Below are 27,457 nucleotides of genomic sequence, written 5' to 3' on the forward strand. Positions count from 1 at the left end.
AATATTTCTACTCGGAGCACAAAGTAGTGAACTTATTGATCAATTTCAATTTTGTGATCATGAAGTATAATATTATTGTTTTTCCAATGAAGTGATCGAGCTTGATTGTTAATCAATACGGTGATTATGGACTGCATTTCTTTGCCTACCAAATAGGAGGAAAGAAGGAAAAAAGTTTCCAATACCTATGATTTGGTCTCAAGATTCCACTCCTCAAAGTCTATCTAAAAACCAAAATATTAACCAAGCAATTCCACGCATGTATTAAAATAATAACTAAACACTGACCAGGAGACCAACTAATTGAAAACAAAAACAAGTTAGGCCAGCCACAATAATATTATACCCCATAGACAACCATATCAAAGAGCATATATATCTACTGGCTTTTAATTAATCGGCTAATACAGTTAGCTAGGGTCAATAGCGAAAAAGCATAAGACAAGTATAAGACATTAGCCATTTAATTTGTTCCCAAACAAGTGTGAGGCCAATTATAGTCTATTCTACTAATTAATTAATAATAAGATGGACTCCACACATTATATATGCATGTGTTTAGATGTGATGACAGTTAAAAAAGAAGTGTGGTGTGTTCGGATCGATAAGAGTAGTAAAATGTCGATCGATCTCCTTATAATTTGTGTGACTTCGTGTTGCATCTTATCTTCTTCCTTTGTCTTTAAGGTGCCCAAATTGGTGAGTAGTGTGAAAAATTTAGTTAGGATTAAGATTCGTGAAGGATTAGATAAAAACATACTAGAAATCATATATCTATCTTTTAAATTGGGTTACAAAGAATTGAAAAAAATAAATATTAATAAATGGTTACAAGGAACCATATATAATTGACAGGCAGAATCATATGAGTTGTGTGTGCAGGCATTTGACCAATAGTAATTGGGGAACTGCGACGTCATGTCTATTACAGTCCTGGGCAATTGGCATCATCATACTGCAAAATAGGGTGAGGGTGACTGTGGTACAAAGTTATTTAATAAGGTCCTAAACATTAGAGGGAAGAAAAATACAAACCCCATTATTCTTATCATGTTCCCTATCTCATTTACATTCCACTTTTATCATGTCTATTTGTCTCTTACAACCTTTTGTACTAAAACCCTTGTTTGCTGCTTTGTTATTAGCATCATTGTAGTGCTTTTCTGTTACTTTAAATATTCAGGCAATTATGTGAGGAAGTTAGTGAGAAGCTCACCATCATAATTCTTTTGTCCTTTGACTTGTGTTTCCTTGTCTAACATTTGAATATTGTATCTATATATGTTTCGACATTGAAAAAGAAATTTTTTTGACAGAAGGAATAAACTAATAAAGATAGCTAATGATTTATGAACTGAAAACTGTAATGTAAATGCTAAAGTATCCATGGACTACCCAATATCATTGATAGTGTTATGTAACATTTTCTTAGAAAGCAAAGCACTTGGCTAAGTAGGTACTCTACATATCCCTAAGCAATGGGCTTTTTCTTCCATGTCATGTCTTGAAAAGCAGATTGGATCTTTGTTTTAAACATATTTTTTAGTTTTAAAAGCCCACAAATTTTGGCTAGATTACGTTTTTTCACTGAACTTTTATAATTTATTACCCCAAAAAGCTTAAGAACACTTAATTAATTATTTAAATAACGCAAGTTTAATTTATTACCTTCATAACGTACAATAAGGGAAATTTTTGTATGCCTTTGATATGTGCGTCAAGCGAATATACACCACCGACCCAGACGTGTATTTATCTCACTTTACCATCTACAACTATTTTTATGCATGTCCTACTTTATCTTTTTCCGTTCATTCTATTTCCCAAGTTGTCAAAAATGCTGATGTGGCAGAGACATTTTTGTTACCAATATTGACGGAATGGACGAAAAAAAAGTAAAGTGGGACACGGAGAATAATTGTGGATGGTAAAGTGAGACAAATAGATATATGTGTGGTAAAATGAGAATCAACTAAAACTATGGGTGTTTTATAAAAACAAAATTAAATCTGTCACTTATTGTTAATGAACCCTATCTTTTAGTGAGGAATTAGAGATTTCTTAGCTAAAAGATACCAATCTTTTTATTAAGGTTATATAAACTAAAACTTTGGTTTATGTGTTTTGGCCGAAAAAATACATTTGGTACCAAGTTTCAGTTTGGTACTTGTGTTTTATTATATATGATAACAATTTTAGCGACAATTAATTAGCAGGAAAAACATGTTTTCAATTTGAGGAAAAACAATTTGTTTGTTTTCAATAAAAATTTTGTTGGGAGATTGAAAGATGATCTTATGGACTTTCTAAAACTAGTTACAATTTTATAATCATGTTTATTTGATAGGGAAATCGAGTCTCAAAGAATTTGTAGGGTTGAAATTTCTTTGATATTCTTTTTGAAAATTAAATCAGTGGCTACATATCCATGCTTCTCGGCCATTCTTGAGTAAAAATGACAAAATTATGTTTGGTGTCATTGTGTTTTGATCGGGATCCCACCTTTGGCAGCTTAATTATATCTTCTATCATAAGTTATGAACAAATTTTATATGATTTGAACATCTTATTACAAGCTTTCAAACACATATAGTATTGTGTATTAAAGTTGAGGAATTATATATTGCTTATCATATAACTGGAAGGGAGCTAATGAGAGAGCAGGCCCGATACATCGATAGAACTATCAGAAATTAGAAATATGTCTTAGGATTGTTAACGGAATAAAATGCGAAATAAATCTAAAGAGAGAAACCATGCACAAAAATGAATCTAGGGCTGGTATCGGATCGGTAACCGATTCGACAGCTCCCAACCGACCAAGGCCTATCAGAATACAAAAATGTCATCTGATACCGTTCCAAGGGTAGTCGGTTTTTGACTGTGTCGGAGGCGGTCGGTACTGGTCAGTGGAAGTCGGAGTAGGTATTGGCTGGCTGGAATAGAGGGAGGCAGAGGTCTGGAGGGGTGTCTAGATCAGGTGGTGGTGGTGGTGGTGCTAGGGGAAGTCTGGGGGTGTCTCGGGTGGTGGTGCTCGACAATGGAGATCGCATGTGGTGGTGCTAGGTGAGAGAGACCTTAGAGTACTGAGAGAGATGCAGAGACAGAGAGGTTTGAGAGAGATGCAGGGATGAAAGAGATATAGATGCAGACAGAGACACAGAAGAGATGATGTCGGTCGGTTCGGTCGAAATGCCAGTGCTAGAAACCAGAACTGGCTCGACACCGACTGAGTTCGGTCGGTAGGAAATCCGACCAGCAACCGAGCTTCTACAGAAAACCACAAAAATCGACAGACCGAAGTCGGTCGGCACGGTCGGTTTTTTCGGTTTACGGTTCAAAAATACCAGCACTACACAAAATAGTCTAGTCTCTTGAGAATTGGACAACGCAATTCATTTTTAATTTCGGCAATGTCACTATGTCACGATCATAGAATAAGCTAAGCTGCTTGCAATAGTTAGTCAGGACCTCTAAATTAAATGCTTAAATGGTTAGTCATTGCAACATTTTATTCATCTACTTATTTGGAGATAGTTAGATGATTAAATGGTTCTCAATTTTGTTGATTTTTATTTTTGTATTGACCTTTATTTGGATGGTATCATGGTACATAGAAAATGAACTATTTAGATTTTGAAAGTACATCATGTGTGGGCTCAAAATAGTGATTGGTTTCTAACTGATTAGTGTTTGAGCACTCATATACATTAATTTTTCAAATTCAATCCACTTGTGATTATACTTTGTCTCTCATTTGAACAACTTTGTATACATATTATACACAACATTAGTATATATATAAGTCGTTATTGGGCTGACTCATTCTACCTCGAATTGACTGACATATGTGGGTATAACCTAAAAGCAAAAATGCCTATGTCTTCTTATAATCGGTAAGTTAGTAATTCCAACCGGTTGATCCTGAGCAGGACTAATAAAGAGCTGTGAGGTAACCGTTAAACCCCCAACTTTTTAGACAAAAAAAACACTATCAAGAATTTGGTTTTCTATGTTCAACAATTGAATCAAATTTAATTTGGTCTATATTATTGGTGTCTTGTTTCATATTTTATTCAATAAAACCTAGAAGAAGATCAATGATCCGAAATACCATTAATGAGACCGTATCAAATTTTTTCAACATGATGATCAAGCAAGCTGCCTTTATGCAACACCAATTGCAACCAACTTTTGCTTGAAATCTTTCTTTACATTCTTTAATATTTCTGCTGGAAACATTGTCTATGATTCCCAAAGGGAAATTTTAAACAAATTGCAATTTTTTAGGCTTTAATGTTTATTAGGGGACCATGGTCTATTGTTGATTGTGTTCTTTGAATGTCATCATGCATTGTCAATCTGTACAGAAATACCCATAATATATGGATGCAAAGCCAATTCATGCGGCAAAACGATGTTTTCCACCAATCATCAACCATTATGTTATAATGATTATTAGCTAAATTAAAAATAGGTTTAGAATTGTGATAGTTTTAGGTTTGATTCCTCCTAATGTAACCAAGAAAGAAAATTGGTAAGAGATGGAGGTGAACAAATATTTTTATTTTTACTAGTCTCTTGACACGTGATTCGCTACAGATTAGTTGTTTATGAATTTACATATATTTAGTATAATTTCTTTACTTAAACACTTTAATTAATCATGGATATTATGAAATTTTGAATATTTCACCTAGCGGAGGTATTTGTTTTATATATATATAGATATAGATTATCTCAACTTACTATCTTAGGTTTTATTTCTCAAAAATAGATTTTTTTTTTTGTGTGATCAATTTTCTATTACGGCTGATCACATGGTGATATAACATAAGTGGAGTAGTAACACTACGTGACGATGTTATGGTCACACTTAAAAACTATTCCTCAAATAAAAGTGAGATTCATATTTATAAATCTCATATACGATGATTCATTATTTATTAGAGAAATAAGAGACAAAATGGTCAGTTGAAATTTGAAAGCTTAACATGTTAGAAAAAGTTTTACTTTTAAAAATAAACTAGAACTAATATAAATTAAGAGGTGATTCATTTTAAAACAACCGAAGAAAAATACATGATGTGAAATGGGCTGGCTACCTAGCCTGAGCTTCATCCTATCTAGAAGGATAAGATGCCATTTGAGTAGAGTAGTAATAAATATGTTGTACACATGACTAATATATATCCATGTGCTGCCAAAAAAAAAACCCTAAACCCTATATATATATCCATGTGCTAGCAACTACTACTTTTTGTACTACAATGAATTGCATAGTCAGAGGTGCTAGCTAGGGAAGTTAATTTTCTCCATTTAGGTATGTCTCTAGTGCACAATAGGGGATCGACTTGTTTGCCCATAGTCGTACGTTCTTTGAAAAGTTTGGAAAAACAAACCAAAAGGCAACATTTAGCTTTCCTACTCGTGCTTCTACATTATAGGTTTGTCTGGTGGAGATGTTTCCTTTTTTTTTTTTTTTTTCTTTCTTTCTTAGCTTATTAGCACAATTATCTCGATCTGAAACTATAGTTTTATCTCACTTCACTCCCTTAAAGTTTATTATCCTAGTTTATCCTATGTAATTTTCTTTGTGTCTCACATAACTCGAAATCGTTAAATTCATCCATTTCACTGTTTGAATTACTGACGTGGTGACAGGGGATAAATTGACGGTTTCGGGTTATGTGAGACATGAGAGAAATTTATAAGGAATAAATTGAGACAATAAACTTTAAGGGGGGTAAAATGAGACGAAACTATAGTTTCAGGAGATAAATGTGTAAATAAGCTTTTTTTTTTTTTTTTTTTTATGAGAACCTTCAAATGAACAATACTTCCCTAGGCCCTGGTTGGAGGAGCACCTCCAACCCCCTCTCACAATAGTACGTCATTTTTGGTTTTTTTATTATAAATAAATAAAAAATTAATTCATAAATTGAATGAAAAAACCAAAAAGGACTTGCATCTATGAAAGGGGGTTGGAAGAGCTCCTCCAACCAAGAACTGAAGGAAGTATTGTTCTCTTCAAATTTATCAAACTTAGAGAGGGGCAGAGAATTATATATACTGGATGTTGGGACTCACGTACTATCTATAATTCTATATTGTAGAGGAAGAAACTCTCCACAAGCTAGATATATAGAAATTGTGATCACCAGAAGTAGTAGCTACTAGCTAGTATTAATGACACTCCTAGTGAATACTTATACAATTATTGAACAAAGCAATTGCTATAGACACTAATTATCATTGGCGGGTGAGCTTCAAACAAGACTTCTATGGACTCTAGACCAGGTAATTTTTTGGAAAACCAAAAATTACTAAATTCATATTTATATATCTTTAATATAGGCCACCCAAATTAAGCCTAGCAGCCCACCTGAATTAAGCCTAATAGCTTACCTCAATTAAGCCTAATAGCCGTTGCTCCCTCAAATTTCTAGCCCAATAAACATCTTGCAATTATTTATTAAACCTAATTATTAAAACACTCTCTTAGTATAACATTTATTAACTCTCTTATTAAAATGAGGTGGCATACTGGCATGTCAAAAGTAAAAGACAAGCAGATGCAAGCAGGCAAAAAGCGGATGAGAGGATCCACTTCCTATAAATTATAAAATTAATATGAGCTAGCCATCAGGTTTAAAAATTTATAACTCTGGCCTTGCTATTACATCTCAAACTGATGTGATAATATTTCATTTGTTTGTCACTAGTCTCAAATCTCATTTATTTAAAACAAATAAAAAACTGTCATATCATGTGCCATATTAATTAGTTTGTAACTAAAAATTGCTTATATAATCCATTACAACTGATGTGAACTTCCACACACATTTGCACAATTCATGCATGCACAAACACAACTTAGCTATTTAATGATCTTCCTCACTCTGATACTCGATTCCTTCATTAGGGTACATCTCAAACTTGTTATATTATAATGTCGCTCGAGGCCATGTTGTAATAACAAATCGATTGACTTTGATATTATTTGTCACGATTTGAGGATACAATATGTGATACCCAAAAAGACTAGTTACGAATGTGTATATTGATCTAGTATATTGTATACACCATTGATATGAAACTCAACACACACTTGCACAGTCAACACACAAGTAGAATATACATTTCATCATGTACTTGTCTAGATAAATTAAGTTGGGTATAATTAATTAGTGATATTTGAAGGCTTGAAGGCAAGACTCAAACTCAAGCATATGGCACGATTGCTCCATGTGCATTACAATTAACCGACATAATGTTAGAGAGATCACAATCATAGAACTCCATGAAGTAGAAGCTAAGGAGGACTAGGGGAAAGAAATCCATCATATCCTAATTAACAAAGAGATTTGGAAGCATGCTCGGCCTACATTTTTTCAGGGTAATTAATTGGATGACTATATTATATAGTCCTTTTCAACTTCTATAAAAAGCTTTATTGTTGATATACATGTCACTGTCCTGCCACATCAGTTGCATTAATTGGCACATCCATGTGATGCCTATATATATAGACTGGTTTGGGGCAGATTCAGTGACCCAATGTTGTGAGGTAACCATGACTTGAAAGTTACAGCCACTATAGTTTATCTATAGACGTACTCTTTTCTTTTCTGAGAAGCTCTGAAGTGCAAGAGCATCGGTTGTCATGCCTAGCTTTGAAAGGTTACTTGGTCAAATCAGTTGAATGGCCTAAATTTCTTTCTCTAGGAGTCACGTTGAGCACTTGGTGGTGTCCCTAGCTTTGGAGATGAGATTTCACTGTCAATCAGATTCCTGAGAGATTGAGAGGTACTAGAATGAGTATTTGCTGGCTGAATAAATATCATCATCATGTGCAAGATGAAAAGATATATGACACATCTTTTATGTACAATACGTGAAGTCATCTAATGACCAAGAAGTCATCACAATGGTTTGGAAGGTGGGTTTAGTGCTGTCGATCTCCTCCTTTTTTAGTAGAAGGGCCTCTGATATTCTGCTTCACTTGAGTTCATCCTTTGTGCTTAACCATTATATTAATAATTATGTTTGGGTGAGAAATTGAAGTTGTGGGGTGGGATTTTGGGATATGTGGGATCCAGAGATCCTATACCAACTTATCTTGTTTGGCAACTTTAAAATGTGACTTATAAAATGATATGAAAGTTTATAATGGTATCTAAAAGATAAGAGAGAATTTTAAAATGAGATTTTGAGAACTTAAAATTTCATTTTTAAATTTCACCTAAACATGTGCTATTTTCAAATTCTACATATTAATTGGAATTATGAAAAAAATCCATGATCCTAGATCTCAGACCTTAAATCTAATGGAAAAATTTTCAAACAAGACACCTACTTTGAGGTCAATCTTAGTTTAGAACACCAGTTTGAATTTGTCTTAGTGCAGGACACATATTTAGAATTTGTGTTAGTTTGAGACAATCCGTCTAACTCCGTTAATTTTCCGTTAAACAAAAAATAATTTGGTTATTTTATATTTTTAAAACAAATAAAAATTAAAAAGAAAAAGAAAAAAACTAAAAAACAAAGCTTACTACCTAAAAAAATCAAAACTTTTTTTTTTTGGAGGAAAAAACAATAATTAAAAAGTTTAAAACTAAAAATTAATTTAAAATATATTAAAACTAATAACAAAAAAGCAAAAAAAAAAAAAAAAAAAAACTGAGATGCAGTAGATCTGAACTACACGGCCTATTGTCGATGACAGTTTACCCGTCAGCGGAGGCCTTACCTGCCGACTCGACCCCAAGCTCTCTCTCTCTCTCTCTCTCTCTCTCTCTCTCTCTCTCTCTCTCTCTCTCTCTCTCTCTCTCCATCTCCATCTCTTCCCTTTCCACCCCCAGCCTGCCTGACCACCTGTCGCACCTCATTCAACCCAGCCCCAACCTAGTTCGCCCCCTCCCCCCAGCCCCCGCCCCGTCACACCTTCCACCCCCAGCCCCCGTCGCACCCCCCACCCAGCACCAGCCCTCCTCCCACCCGCTTTCTTCTTCCCCACCCAGAGTACCCTTGCCTCTTTCTCCCCAACCCAACCTAGCCCCTCCCCGACCACCCCCCTTCACCCCAACCCAGCCTGCCCCGCCCCTTCGCAAGCCCCCCACCCAGCCGAGAGAGAGAGAGAGAGAGAGTTTAATTCTTTTGTTTTTTTTTTCAATTTTAATCTTTTTTGTTTTTTAGTAGTAACTTTTTTGTTTTTTTTTAGTTTTTATTTGTTTTAAAAATATAAAATGACCAAATTATCCTTTTTTGGACGGAAAAGTTAACGGAGTTGACGGATTGTCCCAAACTAACACAAATCCTAAATATGTGTCCTACACTAAGACAAACTCAAACTGGTGTCATAAACTAAGATTGACTCCAAAGTATGTGTCATGTTTGAAAATTTTTCCCTAAATCTAATATTCAAAACTCAAAACCTCCATGAAGACATGAGACCCCAAACCCCTAACTTGAGACCTATATTCTTGAGTATATACTTAAGACTTATAACCCAGAATATGGGACCTCGGACCAGACGCACCACGTACCTCAATTCGAGCCGCACAAAACCTCGTGATCTCAAACTCAAGATGCGGGACCCTATTCGAACTCAAGACGTACATGTAACTCCAGAACTGAGACTCCAAATTTAAGACTAAGACCTGGGATGCCGGACTCAAGATCTTGAACCTTCAACCAAACAAGCCCTAAATATTATTTAAATCCCATCATGCTTGGATATTTAATCAAACAAATAAGTTTACAAAGTTTGAGACTTTTTATCTCATCTTTAAAAATCCTCAGTCTCAAATACGTCATCCAAATGGTTAGTAGAAAAGCTAATAATTTTATATGGTCAAATTATCTTTTTTGTCAACTCGAAAATGAAATTTAGAGAATAACATATGAAATTAAAAAAAATGAAATTTTGAGAAGGCAAAATTTCATTTTTACATTCCACCTTAATATTCCCTAAAAAAAAAAAAACATTCTACCTAAATAAGTGTTATTCTCAAATTCCCCACAAGCTAATTGGAATCAGGAAAAGATTCATAGCCTTAGACCTCAAATTTGAAACTAAGACTCGAGATCCAAAATTCTGGACCTGTGATTCATATATTGAACCCGTAACCCTAAATTATGGATCACTAAACTTGAGACTCTAGACTTAAGACCTCGACCTTGGTACCTAAAATTCAGGACATGAGACTCAAACTTGGGACCTAGGACTTTAAACTTGGGACGGGGAATACAAAATCTTGGAATTTGTATATTTAAATCCTATTACGCTTTAAGTAGCTGAATAAGTAAGTTTAAAAATTTTGTCACTATTGCATCTTTCCAAATTCTATTATTTGAAATTTTTTAAGCTTTTCTCCCCAAGATTGAGAGAAGTCCCAAATTTGAATACCTCCTCATTAGATTAAAAAAAAAATCTTTAAATTTAAATACCTCATTGTTAGTGTAATTAATTAAAAAAAAAAAAGGAATAAAATGCACTAGAAAAGCAAAGAAGTAATTGGCGAATAACAATAAAAAAGAGGGTACAAGTGCAAGAGCACCCAAAATTCACAAAAAGCACCTGATAGAGCAGAGACGGACAATTTGTGCAGAGCGGGGAAGTTCAGACTTGAGTGCAGAGTGTGTGGCCCAGGATGGCTGCTTGTCTTTCTGTTGGGCTTCGGCCCCCAATTCAACCAAAAACAAAAATGGCGCCACACCTTCACTGACAACAGTGACAAGTGAAAACTCAATCACCCCTAAAACCCTGTAACAAAAAAAAAAAAAAAATCCCAAAACCCTAAAACCCTAAAAGGCTAAAACCCTCAAAATCTTCACTTCCATCTTGAAACCCTCAATCCACATTAATTCAAGAAATGGGTTTACTCTTTCGTCCTACACTTGCACAGCGTCTTGGTCTCCCTGTCTTCAAGCAACCTCGCCTCGCCTCTCTACTCTGCTCTTTCCACCAGGTCTCTCTCTCTCTCTCTCTCTCTCTCTCTCTCTCTCTCATTGTCTTCTTCAAGTGCAGTAGCACATAATAAAAATATTTATAAATTTTTATAATTTTTTAATTGTCATTATTTGGTGTTTCAGTCCCAGAGAGGAAGAAGACAATCGACGACTTGTATGGGTAAATTTTACATTGCTTAAGTTCGCCTTTAGAGCTTGTGATTAGTACAAAATGTTAAATGTTATACATTGTTTGCAGTTGAATGTGATGCACTGGATTATGATGATAATGACGATTCCAAAACAAGAGAGAAGGATGCTGCACTACACTTGGCTCTCTCACGGCTTTCTGGCGAATTTGGTCGCGAATCTATGATGTCTTTGCCGCGGTTTTTTCGCTCTAGGCGAGCACCTGTCATCTCCACTGGCTCCTTGAAGCTTGATTTAGCTCTTGGGATTGGAGGTTTACCAAAGGTAATTAATTGGGTAGTTATTACTTCTTGATGAATGCTTTTTTTCTAGATATCCCTTAACCCCACTCTAACCCGGAAATGCTCTGATGATGGTGGAATTTGATCCAGACCTTTGTACAACGATAAGAGACTGGTAACTAATGATTTTAAACACTGGTGTATTGAATTCAGTTGATTTTTTTAGCTGCAAAGAGATAAATTAGTGTCATTTTTACAACTATTGTGAGACATGTACATTGCCCTGTGCAGGGAAGAATTGTTGAAATTTACGGGCAAGAAGCATCTGGAAAGACCACACTTGCACTTCACATCATCAAGGAAGCTCAAAAGCTTGGAGGTGTGTATCTATTTGTTGTCTAATTCTTTAAATAGGAACTGTAGTCAATAAGTATGTGCTAACTTGGTATGATAGGGAAAGCAGGAGATATCCTTTTACTCATTTTTGTAGAACTCTGATCACCCACTTTACATAGGCTAATATATCTTCTAATTTTTCTGTATATATATATATATATATATATATATATATATATCCTATAAATAAGTAAAGTTCTATTGAAGAGAAAGGAACACAAAACAGGGATGGAAAACTGAGATCCACTGATTAAGGGATGAGGAAATTAGACTTTTAGTTAAATTGTATTATTACAATCCTCAAAAGATCTACTACCCATTTCCCTCCATAGACACACCACATAATACAACGAGTAATAGCCTTCCAAGTAGAGCTAGTATGATGCTTACTGAATAATCACAAGCTCTACACCAACAGAGAAGTATATCCACCAGCAAATCAGGCATCTCCCAGACAACACCAGTCAACTGAACAACAGAGGACCAATACTCCCAAGCAACATACAATGCAACAAAAGAACATGATTAGGACTTCAATTTTAAAGAATACAGTTGCTTCTTATATGATATACGACACCAATTCATCTCCCAGACAACGCCAGTCAACTGAACAACAACAAAGGACCAATACTCCCAAGCAACATAAAATGCAACAAAAGAATATGATATAGGACTTCAATTTAAAATAATACAGTTGCTTCTAATATGATATACGACACCAATTCAAATCTCCCAAGCACCATAACCAACACCAGATTTACCAGAAACATCCTGTTTCCATAAAGAATCACGCTCCTAAGCAAATCCAAAAGAGAAACAATAGAAGTATGCAACCTTCTAATACCCAAGCCCCTGAAATTAACCAAAGAACACACCTTGTCCCATCCTGCTAGTGGATATTAAATTCATCTCCTGAGTCATCCCATAGAATTACTTTACAACTTTTGAAGTCTCTTCAACACTTTTAAAGTCATGGGAATTGAGATTAAAAAAATAAGTATGCAAACTGTTGGGACTATTACTAAGCAAGTTAAGACGGTAACCTAAAATTTGAGTAAGGTCTGAAATCATTAATGAGAAATCCCAATTTCTTTCGGATATGAGGAATGGAGGTACTGAAACTTTTTACTAAAGAATGAAGGTCTTAAAGAATTCCTGCTACACTGTCATATTATCACCCTTAAGAGCACCCCAAAAAACCTGGAAAAGTTCCATATTAAAGTCATCATGGTCCGGAGTCATATGACCATTCAATCCTGCAAAACCTCAAAGATTTTCATTTCTGAAAATAGACATTCCAACCAGCATGTTTCCTCTGTATCGATAGATTGAAAATTTGAGCCATCCATACAAGGTTGCCAGGAACAATATTCAGTATTTTTCTTTATTTATTTATCACTCTCTAGCACCAAATGGTAATTGTCGGTAACTCTAGGCAATTCATTATCCTACCTGCTAAGAAATGTTTAATCTGACTTTGTGATATCTTTTATTTTTCTGTTTCTTTTCATATCTTTCAAGTTCTCTTCCCAGGAGCCATTACATATGTGTCATAAGGGCAATTGCACCTCTCAATAAATTTCTGATAGCAGTTCAAGAGCTTGGTGCTTAGTAATATAAAAAAGGTTGCAATGAATGTATCTTACAACCTAAAAGACCAGTGATCTCCTCCACTCCTTCAACCTCCCCCCTCTAGGACCATTTAATATTAACAAAACTCACCATTTAACCCAAAATGCTTCAAAGAAAATCACATACAGAGAGTTTTAATGTGGTCTGGTACAGACCTTTTAAAGTTGAACCTTTAGAGTTTATTGAAACCAGTCAGTGCAACAATGCAGTTGGTAATATGTACATCTTACTATGAAGAGTTGTAACTTTAATCATGGAATGGTAAAAAGGATCTCTCTCTCTCTCTCTCTCTGCGTGCCTTCATATTTTGTCATCTTGCTGCGTAATGAGATAAATCTCGTATGAGTAAGATTAAACATGTTTCTTCTAGTTCTCTTATTGTGGAAAAGTACAAGTATTTTAAGGACTAAGGACAATTGAAATCTTAGTAGTTGTGTGTTTTTTACAAACCACAAAAGAAACCAATATAAGACATAGTTACTGCTAATTATCATTTGGGCAACTGAGTTACATCTCCTCTATTTGAATTTTTAGGTTCTTATGACTTGTGCTGGTCATATCAGATATTCATGCTATTCATTTGTTTAATTCCAATGGAGTCACTACATTGTTCCATATTGTTTCTCTTTTCAGTTTACTATTATAATTGCTTCACTAGACTGTCTTTTTGGCAGGATATTGTGCATATCTTGATATAGAGAACGCCATGGACCCTTCACTTGCTGAATCAATGGGTGTAAACACAGAAAACCTTCTTATTTCACATCCCAATTCTGCTGAAAATGTGCTGAATGTGGTTGACACTCTGACTAAAAGTGGTTCTTTGGATGTAATTGTGGTTGATAGTGTAAGTGGTTAACACTTGTACGTGATTGTGGTGTAATTGCTTCTTTAGATTTTACTCTTTGTTGAGATTGGGTATTTTGGATGTCTTTTACCAACTTGGCTGCCATCCTTTTACTTTTCATTGCCCGTGTGGGTGAAAAGACATGCCAACCTGTTTTCCAACACCAATCTTTTGTGTTCTCTACAAACACATACATACGAACATATCTATACATACATATAGTAGCGGTGTTGGTAACTGCATATTTTATTTGAGGAACTTTTGCTGTACTCGGCACTCTGAGGAGGAACCTGTATTGGGAAATTTATGTAATGAAGTTATTAATCTTAATAATTGTGACATTGTCATGGCATTTGTGTTGTATTTTAAATGAAGTATACCCCTGGTGTGATTGGTAAAACTGGAAACTGAAATTTCCTGGCCTGATAACTAATGAAATATAGAAGGATAAGTTGAGTGAGTTTACTGTTGAACGGAAATGAGAGAGTTCATAATTGGACCTGCCCTTTCCATTTCTTTAATTTGATGAATTTATGCTGCTGTGCTTTCATGGATATAGATGATGGCCATTGATCATTTTAAGTTTTTTGATGATAAAGAAATTAATCATTTAATACTACTGCCTGGTGTGCTTTGATTTTTCAGGTAGCTGCCCTGGTCCCTCAATGCGAACTTGATGTTGTAATTGGTGGTGCATACCCAGATGCACAGTCAAAAATAATGACCCAAGCACTACGGAAAATACATTCTTCCTTATCTCATTCTCGAACTCTTATTGTCTTTATTAATCAGGTTATAGCAACCCTACTGGTACACTTTAACCTATGTATTGTCTATTATAATTTGTATGTCATAAGCTACAGTAAAGAGAAATGACACATACTATCTGACATTATCTTTTGTATCCAGGTTAGGTTAAGTCCAAACTCAGGCCAAGGTTCTGGACTAATGGATGAGGCCACTTGTGGTGGAAATGCCTTGAGATTCTATGCAGCAATGCGATTGAGAATAAAAAGAACACATTTACTTAAGATTGAGGATAAGGTAAACCCTTCATTAATTTAATAAGAGAGCACACATATGCTTTTTTTCTGAGAAATTATTCATGTTTCTGCTGTAGTTAATGCTACTTTTCTTTATGTTTCATGCTGTTGTTCACTTTGGATCAGTCATATAGCTGCTTTGGGAAAATATCTTGGTCATATTTGTTAAGACTAACTAATAGTTGTCTGCAATATATATACAGTCCTTCTCTACGGGTGGATGCCTGCATTTTTTTTTTTCATGGATTTCCCGCATTGTTAAGACTAACTAATAGTATCTGGTAGCACTGCCGAGTGCTCAACAATGTCTTTTTCTTCTTCTCCCGAGAGCTCGGGATTGGTTAAAACCTAACATGCAGCCTCCACAAGCCCCATTTTTTACCCTAGGAGGGTATGGGGTGAAACGTTGGAAAATGCCCTCAAAAATCGAAGGAAACGGTGCCGAGCGCTTCTTGCAGCGCTCGGCTGTTATAAAGAAACCACTGCCGAGCACTCGCCACCATTGCCGAGCGCTCGGCATTTGATATCCACAAAAAAAGGGATATGTCTGCCCTAGAGAAAATCTGTATATATAATTGTTTCATAATGTCAGACAATAAACTAAGAGTAAGAAAACTGATGGAAAAAGAAAAAGCTAGTCCTTAAAGGAGCAGCCCCAAAACCAGAGGACAATATATACAAAGCAATAAAGCTGCAAAGAGAAAGCAATAAGAGACTACAATGTTGCTTTTGCAATTGAAGCATACTTTTGGCCATGAATTTTGGTGGCTGCAATCTTTTGTTCTTGCCTGAAAACTGTGCTCCAATAGGTCTTGGTACCCTCAGTAGGTAAATGTCCATTAGTGACACTTCCAGAGCTTTTCGCTTGAAAATTATGGTAATGTATCACAAATACTATTGCTTATTCTGGGTGTTAGGTTGATCTACTTAAAATGTGGTGGTGAAGTTCCTTGATGCATTGTGTAGGATACTTGAGGCATTTACATTGCCATAAAAAGAATAGGTACACTGTATGGATGCTCAATTTATTGTTTATAATTTTATATATTGACCAACAGATATTTCAGTTTTTCAATTTACTCTTCACTTACAGTTTGTAACTGGATTTTCAACTGTTTCCGTATGAGGAATTCTATTCTTTTATCATAGCATAAATTTCATCTTGTTTTTAGGTTACTGGTCTTGGGATTTCTGTGCAAGTAGTGAAAAATAAATTAGCACCTGCAAATAAGAAGGCTGATCTAGGGATACAGTTTGGAAGAGGCTTATGCCGTGAATCTGAGGTATTGCAGTTGGCTTGTGAACATGGAGTCATTGCAAAAGAAGGAAGCGAATACCTCATAGGACGAAAGGTTTTTAATAATGAACAGGCAGCTGAAAAGTATCTGGAACAAAATGTTGGGATTTTAGATAAGATAGTCATGATCTTAAGGAAAATGCTGTTGGAAAAAGAGAGTCGAGTTAGATAGACCCCGAGTGAATGAGCATTACTCAAATATGATTACTTGAAAATTGAAATGTTGAATTACTTGAAAATTGAAATGTTGAGGGGTCTGGCCACATCCAGCATGATGCATGCCCGAAGGATCTTTGTTATGACATTTGCAATGGAATGTCTTCCTCATGAGGTGGTAGCATTTCTATGGAAAATTTGATGGTGGCTAAATGCAGTCCAGGCCATTAAAGCTGGAAGTTCCCTCCATTAGTCATTACCTTCCAGTTATCATATGTCAGAAGATTTCAGCTCTTCTCTGGTTTGTCTGGCAACTAAACAACAACATAGTTGTTCACTTGTTGTAATTGTATATAGAACCTTGATTATGAGTTGTACTTTATTTTGACCATTGTATGAGAAACATACATCATGAAACTCTTCTTGGATCTCTCATTTTAAATCATTACTTGCTAGTTACTATACAAGCGCAGATCAGATGCGACACAGACATCACGCATGCCCACACACGCACATTCTTGTATAAAAGTTAAAAATCAAAAGTGAATGCTAGTGACACTTGTCTTTTAATGCGTTGAGTTGATAGACCGGTTGACGACTGTAATTATCACATGGTTATGAGAGAGAGAAACTTTCTTGTAACAGGGATAAAGGATGACTTGGCATTTCAAAAAACAAAATCTTTCTTGAAATTAGAGAAACTTCTATGTGATGAGGCATAAAAACATATATATTATGATGTCATTGGATGAGGATACCAGCTCATACTTATTATTGTTGTAGGTGAAGACTGTGACACAATTACAATAAGTTCGGTTACATGTACATCTAGGGGTGGGTTCGGATCGGTAACCGAACCGAAACCCCTAAACCGAAGACCGAACCGAACCCTTCCGGTAAGCCTCCATGGCAACCGAGACCGAGACCGGAAAGCCGGTAAACCGATGTCCGGTCAACCGAAGAATCCGGTCGGCTCGGCTCGGTCATGGGCCTAGACCGAACACATGTTTTGGGCCACATTTTGCCTGCGGAGGTGGTGGTGACGAGCGATGCTACTCTGTGAGGTGGTGGTGACGAGGGATGCTGCTCTGTGAGGTGGTGGTGACGAGCGATGCTGCTCTGTGAGGTGGCAGAGATGAGGCAGAGAGGAGGCGGAGATTGAGAGAGAAGGCAGAGATGAGGCAGAGAGGAGGCGAAGAGTGAGAGAGGAGGCGGAGAGGTTCAGTTCCAAAACGTCAAAATGACAACTTTTCCCGCTCTAACCAGATCTAGAACAAGCCCAACAGCACACAAATAAATGATCAAGAAGCAGTGAGAACTTCAGAACCTGAGAACTGGATCTTCGGGATTGGGTCCCCAAAACGACAGCGACTCGGGGAATCCACTTAGATCTTGGATTTGAGAGCCCGAGGATTGAGATTAACAGATCTGGGACTTGGACACAGTGGTCTCGACTTCTCCGGATAGAAACTTCTAGGTCAACGAACTCAGAGGCCAGAGAGAGAGAAGGGGTTAGGGTGAAAAATGTGGCTTCAAACCTTTACTAGGGTGGAGGCGGATTCGAGATCTCAGAGGCCAGAGAGAGAGAAGGGGTTGGGGTGAAGAACGTGGCTTCAAACTTTTACTAGGGTGGAGGCGGATTCGAGAATGAGAGAGCCAGTGAAAAAAATTAGGTTTGTTGACTTAAGTTAGTTTTGTTTAAAGTTTTTTTTTTTTTTTTTTAATTAAGACATTAGGGTATTTTGGGGTTTGGTTTAGGGTTTAGGGTATTTTGGGGTTTGAATTGGGGTTTGGGTGGGGTTTGGAGTTTTTGATTTTTATTACATATGTTTTTTAGTATATTGTTTATTAGTTTATATGTTTTTTAATTTATTTCATATCTTAATAAAAATATTATAGGATATCCTAAAATAACCTTAGGGTATAGGACTATAGGATATACTATATAGTATATGAATATAGTATATAGTTATTTACCATCATACCATATAGTATATAAGGATATAGTTATATAGTATATAAGACTATAAGTATATAGTCTATACAATAATACAATATAGTGATATACATATAGGATATTATTGTATTAAACCCCAAACCCTATATAAGTATATAGTATAACTATATAATAGTATAATAGTATAATACCATATAGTCATATACTATTATACTATATAAGACTTATAAGTATATACTATATAGTAAATTAATTATATACCATAATACCATGTCCTAATATAGTAATATAGTAATATAGTAATATATACCATAATAGTATAATACCATGTCCTATATAAGTATATTGTATATAAGTATATAGTTATATACTATATAATATATTAATTATATACCATAATACCATATATGGTATATTAATTATATACCATATATGATATAAAGTATAAACCACAGGTCCACAACAATGAATCACACAATAAGGTTTAGGCCCTTAGGGGCTTAGGGCTTAGGGTATGGGATATACATACTGATATAGGATATAAATTATAATGATATATAGGGTTTAGAATTTACTAATTTAGTATAATATATTAATATAATAATATTATGGTTTAGGGTATTTTTAATTAGTTTACTGTTTATATATATATGTATATATTAAAAAACATATAAATTAAAATTATAGGGTTTATAAATTTATATATGTTTTATATAAATTATAGAAATATATTATATAAAATTATAAATTATTTATTAGAAATGTATAAGAAATGTATTAAAAATGTATAAAAATGAATTATGTAAATGATTTGTTAAGTATATTCGGTTCGGTTCGGTTTACCGACGGTTTAAAGATATGGAAACCGGGACCGAACCTCCCGGTTCGGTAGTCAAACCGAACTTTCAGTACGGTTTTTTTTCGGTACGGTTTTTTTCGGTATCGGTTGGGCCGGTTTCGGGCTCGGCCTCGGTTTTTTGGTCAAACCGACCCAGCCCTATGTACATCAATGTTTATAGGCTATACCCTTGTACCTTTTTTTTTTTTTTTGGGATCCCTTGCCATTCCACATGTTCAAGTTCGTCTACAATAATTCCAAAAATCGTTCTAATGACTGTTCCATTTTGAGGTGGTGTATTGGAGGGGAGGCCTCCATATCACATCCTTCAATTGGTGCTTATTTCAAATCTTTGGCAAAGTAGCATGGAAACCGAAGAACTTGTTGGCCATATGTAAATAATTAATGAGCAAGTTAGACCTAATTCGGAGGAGCCAATGAGCGATACAAACGAGCTGTTGCAAGCGGCATATAGAGTTTCGAGGAAGGTGAAAACTAAGAAATTAAGAAAGCTAGCACTTAGCCACGTATCGTGTGCATTGGTCCAAACGCTTATTGTCACTATGGAGAACCAAGTCAGCTCCTAACAAGCCTTGATAGTCCTGGATATATGCTATCCATGCACACTGGGGCAGACAAGGTAACGTGTCTGTGGGCCAAAATGGAAGATTGCTGTATATAAGTAAATGCATTGCACCTTGGTCCTTGGTCCTTAATTTCCTCCATTTATTAGGATGGAACTTGTCCCATTGCACCATTATTTCACAAATTAAAAAGTTTTCTCTTCAAACACAGTCTCCAATTCTCCATATCTAATGGCGCGCATCAATTAATTAATCAACATATCCTCCATATCACATCCTTCAATTGGTGCTTATTTCAAATCTTTGGCAAAGTAGCATGGAAACCGAAGAACTTGTTGGCCATATGTAAATAATTAATGAGCAAGTTAGACCTAATTCGGAGGTGCCAATGAGCGATACAAACGAGCTGTTGCAAGCGGCATATAGAGTTTCGAGGAAGGTGAAAACTAAGAAATTAAGAAAGCTAGCACTTAGCCACGTATCGTGTGCATTGGTCCAAACGCTTATTGTCACTATGGAGAACCAAGTCAGCTCCTAACAAGCCTTGATAGTCCTGGATATATGCTATCCATGCACACTGGGGCAGACAAGGTAACGTGTCTGTGGGCCAAAATGGAAGATTGCTGTATATAAGTAAATGCATTGCACCTTGGTCCTTGGTCCTTAATTTCCTCCATTTATTAGGATGGAACTTGTCCCATTGCACCATTATTTCACAAATTAAAAAGTTTTCTCTTCAAACACAGTCTCCAATTCTCCATATCTAATGGCGCGCATCAATTAATTAATCAACATATCCTCCATATCACATCCTTCAATTGGTGCTTATTTCAAATCTTTGGCAAAGTAGCATGGAAACCGAAGAACTTGTTGGCCATATGTAAATAATTAATGAGCAAGTTAGACCTAATTCGGAGGTGCCAATGAGCGATACAAACGAGCTGTTGCAAGCGGCATATAGAGTTTCGAGGAAGGTGAAAACTAAGAAATTAAGAAAGCTAGCACTTAGCCACGTATCGTGTGCATTGGTCCAAACGCTTATTGTCACTATGGAGAACCAAGTCAGCTCCTAACAAGCCTTGATAGTCCTGGATATATGCTATCCATGCACACTGGGGCAGACAAGGTAACGTGTCTGTGGGCCAAAATGGAAGATTGCTGTATATAAGTAAATGCATTGCACCTTGGTCCTTGGTCCTTAATTTCCTCCATTTATTAGGATGGAACTTGTCCCATTGCACCATTATTTCACAAATTAAAAAGTTTTCTCTTCAAACACAGTCTCCAATTCTCCATATCTAATGGCGCGCATCAATTAATTAATCAACATATCCTCCAAATGTAAATTTTAGTAGTTGCTTAATAAAATATAAGGTATTTTAAAGGATTAATTTTTGTGAAGTGTGAGTTTACTGTGTAACAAGATATAGAACCTAATTTCTTAAAGAATTTTGGCACATCAATTAATGACCTGTTCAAAGATTCTGGAGCCTCCAAAGAAGACTAATTAATTAAATGAACATATAAATTATGGACCAGATTTAAATAAACCACTAAGTAGGCTAGTTGCACTTAGTTTTGTATTTTTGTGTGGAATTTAGTGAACTTCCATGAAATTCATAACAAGTAGTACTTAGATATATGTTGTTTGAATAATGCAATATATGTGTATACAAATAGGAATTTCTTAAGGGATTCCTTTTCATAAGAATAAAATGGGATGTGAGCTCAATCCTCAATATAATTCAATGGTCTAATCTGTTAGGTCCAGACTCAATAATTATCGTTACAAAAAAATCAACTAAATCAGATGTCATTTAGTCATCTAATTATGACTAAATAAATAAAAACATTGTGTTTTTTATAAGAAACTAAAAAAATCATGATGATAATTAATCAAAGGTCAAATAGGTTTCAATTCTACTCATTAATTTTTAATTTGCTGAAATGATTTTTAAATATACATCTAAAAATTAAACGATTCAAATGATTTGTTTACAATGTAAAATAGTCTGAATAATATGATTCCCGTTGGTTTTTGTCAAATGTTGTGGAAATAATTCATTTTTAAGATTCTTAACTGGTTTAATTGTGAACATGTAGTCATTAGAAAACATCTGAACATCGTTATATATTATCTATATATATATATATATATAAAGGGAGAAGGCGAGTAAGGTTAAATATTAAAAAAAAATTAATATATTGAGGGAAAATTAGTACACTAGAATAATTAGAATTAAAAAATAAAATAAAATACAAAATTACACCTTTATTTTCAGCAACCCACTTCCCCACCACCTCTTTTTTAGGATAAATAAATTATTTATTAAAAATTTAACTACAAGTTTGGAAAGGTCAATTGGCACACGCGCGCATGCTGCTAACTGCCAAGAGACTTGTATATATTAAGAGGGAAGGACATTATTGCTTAATAGTTGTGGAAGACATTATTGCTTTCTTTCCTTAATATTTCTTCTCTTTTGCTGCTTTCCTCCATATTGCTACTTTTTGGTCTGCTAATGGCTGCCACAACAGGTCTCTCTCTCTCTCTCTCTCTCTCTCTCTCTCTTTTAAATAGCAATAATGCTAGATGGATGAAATTTATTTACTAAATATGTTCACTTTGAATAAAAATGGTTAGCTAGTGTAGTTGTGTTTGTAATTAAATTAATAATCATTAACATATATCATTGAATTTGATGCGCAGGAGCCAAGATTGGTGTTTGTTATGGAACGGTTGCAAACAACTTACCACACCCACGAGAGGTGATACCACTCTACAAGGAACACAACATCCAGAGAATGAGGCTCTATAACCCCAACCATGATGCTCTGCAAGCCCTTAGAGGCTCCAACATTGAGGTCATGCTTGGTGTAGAAAATGAACGTCTTCAAGACATTTCTTCAAGCCAAGCCAGTGCAAATTCTTGGGTCCAAAACAATGTCTTAAACTATCGCAATGTGAATTTCAAATACATTGCGGTTGGGAATGAAATAGATGCTGTAGGTGCACTAGCACCCTTTGTTGGACCTGCCATGGAAAAAATTCAACATGCAATTTCCGCGGCCGGTCTTGCCAACAAAATCAAAGTCTCCACTGCAGTTTACCCTAAAATCCTCCAAGAATCCTACCCTCCATCAAAAGGCTCATTCCGGCCTAATTATCGACCATTTCTCGATCCAATCATCGGCTTCTTAGTAGGCAACAATTCCCCATTACTTGTTAATATGTACCCATATTTTAGTTACATTCAAAATCCTAATGACATTAGTCTTCATTATGCTCTTTTTACATCTCCATCAGTTGTAGTGCGTGATGGTCAGCTTGGATATCAAAACTTGTTTGATGCAATTCTTGATGCAGTTTACTCGGCATTAGAGAAGGCAGGAGGAGGTTCTTTGAAAATTGTTGTATCGGAATCGGGTTGGCCCTCGGCCGGAGGGGATGGCCGAGTGACAACAAAGGAGAATGCAAGAGTTTACAATTCGAATTTGATCAAGCATGTGAAGGGTGGGACTCCAAAGAAACCTAACGGCCCTATTGAAACTTACCTGTTTGCCATGTTTAATGAGAATCAAAAACATGGGGCACCGACTGAGAACCATTTTGGACTATTTTTTCCAGACAGAAAGCCTGTATATCCCATTAGTTTCATCTAAGAGAGGGAATTGTAGTGTATTTTGGGATCATGGGCACTTTTTCTTTTATGCAAGTAACAAGAAATAGAGGTTTGCTTGTAAGTACCCTCATGTATCCAGAGCCAGAGATATTTCCTATCAATATGACGTGGATATTTATGTAAATAATTTATGCACAATGGGTCCACTCCAACTGCATATTTATAAAGTTTGTGGAAAACCAGTTTAATTTGGTTTCAATGTGGCAGATTTGTTACCAGATTTTTGACTGTTTCCTTCTGAAGAATTTTATTCTTTTATATACACAGCATAAATTTCTTCTTGTTTTTAGGTTAAGGGTCTTGGGATTTCTGTCCAAGTGGTGAAAAATAAATTAGCACCTGGAAATAAGAAGGCTGATCTGGGGATACAGTTTGGGAGAGGCTTATGCTGTGAATCTGAGGTATTGCAGTTGGCTTGTGAACATGGTGCATGTCATCAGTGGCGGATCCAGAAATAGAACATCATAGGGTCAAGATTAAGAAGCTTACGAATATTTATTTTGGGTAGAAAAAATATAATTTTTAGGTGGAAAAGTATGATTTCTAGGTTGACACAGACATTCTGTAGATAAGCACTTTGAATTTGATCTCGAATATTAAGATCATAATTCAACATTGGAGGTCGAAGTCCAGGGTCTGCAGGAAGGGCCGCCAAAATTGCATCTAGCTCACTTTATTTTTAACTTTCAACTTTAAAACTATCATTTTGTGTCAGAGAAAGTGACGAACTCTTTCCTAATTTTCTTTTAAAATACCTCTCAATGACTATATATTTATAATTCAATGACAACCCCAATTAATAATTACCAATTGCCTTATACTACATGAAAGGAACCATTATCTTCTCTCCTTCTCTCCTCTTTCAGACATTTCTTCAAACACCTTGCCCCTGCAACTCCACCAACATCCATGAGTTCAAGGGGTCAACCAATTTCCTCAAGCCTAGGATTTTTGGGTTCATGGGGTCAATTGACCCCATTGACCCTATTGTGGATCCGCCAGTGCATGTCATTGCAAAAGAAGAAAGGTTTTTAGTAATGAACATGCAGCTGATCGAACAGTCTCTGGAAAAAATTGATGGGATTTTGGGTTAGATAGTCATGATTTTAATGAAATTGCTGTTTGAAAAAGAGAGTCGACTGCTCATTTGGGATATTGGATAAGATAGCTAGTCATGATCTTTTTTTTTTTGGCCAATATAGCTAGTCATGATCTTAAGTAATCATATTTGAGTAATGCTCAATTTTCAACTACTTGAAAATTGAAATGTTGAGCTCCTCTCTGGTTTGTCTGGCAACTAAACCACAAGAGATCGAGTTGTTCACTTGTTGTACTTTGTATAAAGAACCTTGATTATGAGTTGTACTTTATGTAAATTAAATAACAAGAGAAAAGTGTATAAAATATATGTGTTTGTATTTATGATTTTGAGGTTACAATCTTTGGTTCTCCTTTAATTCGATCTCCATGGTTTTGATCTTGATTCGAGGGTGGTAGACACTTGTTCTTGAACAAGACGGGTGATGAGAGGGAGCCGGCCTTCTGTTGGGCTTGATGGCTTCCTCGCTGATTTATTCTTTGGAGCGTTTGGCTCCATTTGGAGTTAGCGTTATGGCTCCCTTTGGAGCGTTTGGCTCTGTTGGAGGAAGAAAGTCTCTCTTCCTCTCCCCCCTTTTCATTTTGAGTAATTGGCCTATATTTATAGGCAAGAATGAGAGAATTAATTTTTATGATTTAAATTCTTTGATTTGTAACACTAATTATTGACTTGATTTAAATTAAGTTAATCAATTTAATTTAGCTCTTAATTTATATTAAATCTTTTAATTTAAAGAATTAATGCTTAATTTAGGAGATTCACTAATCAAAAGTCATTTATTATCCTTCAATTTATTGATTGAATTAAATTAATTCGGTGTTTACATAGACATTTACAAACTCTTGAAGGGCCTTGAGCTTGATTTGGCCTCTTGGTGATATTTCACCTAAATGTCGGTATCTACACTTTACTTTGACCATTGTTCATGAAAAGCAAACATTGTGGTGACATTTCAGACAGAAAAAACATCATGGTGAAACACCTGCGTCGGCTTGAATTAATGAACGGTACGGACATCAACACAAATTTCAACATCTCTGGTCATTGACTCTTTTTCCATACTTCGGACAACCAAGTCGGTTCCTAACAAGCGTTGATAGTCCTAGGCTCCTAGCTAGTCATTTCATTTGTATCCGAATCCAACATGCCCATTAGAGATGTCCTCACGTTTATGAGTGGAACTATTCCCACCCTCTATTCCTATTTTCCCACCCTTTTTGCAAACAAAAATTAATTACAATTTACCTTTTCATAAAATTACCAAAGCAGCCAGGGCGCCTTCCATGGAAACCCAAATGTGGAAACCCAGGTGCTGCAAATTAATTGGGGTACTACTTTTGTAGTACCACCATTCCTCATAAATCATAAAAACTGAAAGACTATAGAGGTGGGCTTCCAATCCATCGCCTACACATAAATTTTTCAACAAAATGTAAGACAATGATGCTCCATACCAAACAATGTTATCAGTCCAAATGAAAGTATTTAGGATCTATTTTCCTGTTGTATAAATTATTTCATCATCTCTATTCTATAAATAAAAATGTTCCAAACAATAAAATTCGCTCTTTTCATGTCCGTGGCAAAAGATAACAACTTGAGTATAATTTTTTGTATTGAATGAGTTTCTTAATTATCAGTTGGGAACTTGGGATGCTGCCATGGCAGCTGGGTAATTGCTTCTTTTATCTTTTTCTTTAGGGCTAAGGTTAGAGTTGGGAGGGAGAAGGGGAAAAAGATGAAAAGAGTAGGGGTAATTTGGGAATAATGGTGGTGAGATAAGTATATTTAAATTATTTTTTTTTAAACATTTTGAGGAGTGGAAAAATCAGGTGGGAATATCACCACTCCACGTTTATTAATAGATTTTTTTTGGGTTCAAGTTTATTAAATGAGTTGGTTAAATGTATTTCTAGTTTTTTGAGCTAAGGATTTTTATACATTTTTTGAGCAAAAGATTTTTATACAATGTTTCTTAAAATTCAATTTTCTCGAGGGATTGAGTGGGTCAATACTGTGGGCCCAACTTTGAGTCCCAAATTTCCACATACCCTGTCAAGGATTTGGAAGTCTCAACTAGTAGTACAAATGTACAATACACTTGCCATTTAATTATATTGTTATCATGAAATTTGGAAGTCGCGTGCATATTAGATTTGGACAAATTATTCCATAATTCGGTAGGTGGTGTTCCTTACCAATGATATTGAAACATGTGTCCAACTGTTACACCTCAATTTTAAATTTAAACATAGTTTGATGATAGAATTCAACGTTGATGACAGTAGTCTGACAATCTTCTATTTTGGAAACCAGACAAATAGTTAATTGAATTCATATCATTTATTTTTTCTGTTTGATTATCCGATTTTGTTTGAAATTATTAATTTGTAGCGTCTAAAAATTTGTGAGTGCAAATGAAAAATTCAAGTCTAAAGTTTTATTATATTATATAGGTTAGACGCAGTTTGATATTGCCAAGATTTGTCATATTTTTTTTTTTTTAAATCTATGACCAAAAACAAATTTTGGTATAAT

At 35.3% G+C, this 27,457-nt stretch overlaps 2 protein-coding genes across 2 annotated transcripts; both read left to right on the forward strand.

Annotated features, from left to right (window-relative positions):
* Nucleotides 1-10,649: 10,649 nt before the first annotated feature.
* On the forward strand, nucleotides 10,650-17,167 carry RECA3 (RECA homolog 3). Its single transcript, XM_086248800.1, has 8 exons — nucleotides 10,650-10,976; nucleotides 11,101-11,137; nucleotides 11,216-11,430; nucleotides 11,679-11,766; nucleotides 14,090-14,262; nucleotides 14,908-15,054; nucleotides 15,172-15,306; nucleotides 16,478-17,167. Exons 1-8 carry the CDS (start codon nucleotides 10,881-10,883, stop codon nucleotides 16,772-16,774), a joined length of 1,188 nt encoding a protein of 395 aa, XP_086104926.1. The 5' UTR covers nucleotides 10,650-10,880; the 3' UTR covers nucleotides 16,775-17,167.
* Nucleotides 17,168-22,588: 5,421 nt separating this feature from the next.
* Nucleotides 22,589-24,084, forward strand: LOC147282488 (glucan endo-1,3-beta-glucosidase, basic isoform-like). The gene is made up of 2 exons (XM_086246320.1): nucleotides 22,589-22,675; nucleotides 22,848-24,084. The coding sequence occupies exons 1-2, from the start codon at nucleotides 22,660-22,662 to the stop codon at nucleotides 23,798-23,800; spliced, it is 969 nt and encodes a 322-aa protein (XP_086102446.1). The 5' UTR covers nucleotides 22,589-22,659; the 3' UTR covers nucleotides 23,801-24,084.
* Nucleotides 24,085-27,457: the final 3,373 nt, after the last annotated feature.

This window comes from Dryas octopetala, chromosome 6 (assembly GCF_963921425.1).
Source record: "Dryas octopetala chromosome 6, drDryOcto1.1, whole genome shotgun sequence".
Classification (NCBI taxonomy): Eukaryota; Viridiplantae; Streptophyta; class Magnoliopsida; order Rosales; family Rosaceae; genus Dryas; species Dryas octopetala.